Below are 986 nucleotides of genomic sequence, written 5' to 3'. Positions count from 1 at the left end.
CTCCTGCCTGTCACTGAGGAAGATGAGGCTGCCCTCGGGCAGGTCCTGCGCTGTGCTCAGCATCGCCTGGTACGTTGGCAAGGTGCGAAGCTGTGGGCACAGAGCACGGTGGTTGGTGGTGATGGGGATCAGGGCTCAGCTGACAGAGCACAACCACCTCCCTCCACCTCACCCCTAAGGACATTCCGCTACTGCCTGGTGGTCCAGGGGGTCCTGGTGGTCCAGGGGGTCCAGGGATGCTGATAGCTGGTGGGAGAAGAAGGGTGAGATGGGGAAAGCTGCAACATGGGGAGGGGATGCTGGGGGTGCAATGGGGAAGGTACTCACCTTGTCTATGGGGACCTGGGAAGGAGGGTGGACCAGGGGGGCCGGGAGGGCCGGGAGGGCCCTGCCGCCCCTCATAGCCAATTCCAGGGGGGCCCTGAGGTCCAGGAGGCCCTGGCAGGCCAACGATGCTGTCCCCTTTGGGACCCTGGGCAGAGCGAGAGAGCATCCCTGGAGTAAAGCACCCAGGGGTGCCTCTGCCCCCCCGCACCCCCCTCACCCCTGCACCATGGGGTACTTACTGGCAACCCAGGGTAGCCCTGAGCTGGGGGTCCCGGCAGCCCGGAGAGGCTGGGGTTGTAGATGGGAGTGCTGCCCGGCTCGCCCTTCTCCCCCTTGGGACCTGCGTCCCCCTTGTCACCCTACAGGACGGCACAGCCTTAGGGTGGGCATTTGGGGTGCACCCGGTACCCCAAATGGTGCCGGATGAGCACAAGCCACTGCAGGTGGGCAAAGGGCTTACCCGCAGGCTGGCACCAAAGTGACTTGAGTCGTAGGGGAAGTGGCCTGTGGAGAGGGAGAAGGAGAGGAGAGGATGGGCATGAGCCATCCCATGGCCACCTCTGCGCTGTAGGGACTGGTCACCTACCTGGGGGTCCCGGGGGTCCAGTATCACCCTTCTCTCCCTTTTGTCCTGGAAACTGGTGGAAACCTGTGTGGAG

The 986-nt window shown here is 64.3% G+C and overlaps 1 protein-coding gene across 1 annotated transcript in view; it reads right to left on the bottom strand.

Moving 5' to 3' along the window:
* Positions 1 to 986, bottom strand: part of COL18A1 (collagen, type XVIII, alpha 1) — a gene marked incomplete at its 5' end in the record, with an annotated part of 13,058 nt that overhangs the window by 2,359 nt on the left and 9,713 nt on the right. The window contains 6 exons of the mRNA XM_010019742.1: positions 7 to 90; positions 173 to 246; positions 328 to 472; positions 567 to 686; positions 788 to 831; positions 914 to 976. Coding sequence (XP_010018044.1) covers positions 7 to 90; positions 173 to 246; positions 328 to 472; positions 567 to 686; positions 788 to 831; positions 914 to 976 — 530 coding nt within the window. The remainder of the gene's footprint in view (positions 1 to 6; positions 91 to 172; positions 247 to 327; positions 473 to 566; positions 687 to 787; positions 832 to 913; positions 977 to 986) is intronic.

The sequence above is a fragment of the Nestor notabilis genome, unplaced genomic scaffold, assembly GCF_000696875.1.
Source record: "Nestor notabilis isolate BGI_N333 unplaced genomic scaffold, ASM69687v1 scaffold24908, whole genome shotgun sequence".
In the NCBI taxonomy this organism is placed as follows: Eukaryota; Metazoa; Chordata; class Aves; order Psittaciformes; family Psittacidae; genus Nestor; species Nestor notabilis.
This window is presented reverse-complemented; position numbering and strand designations above follow the sequence as displayed.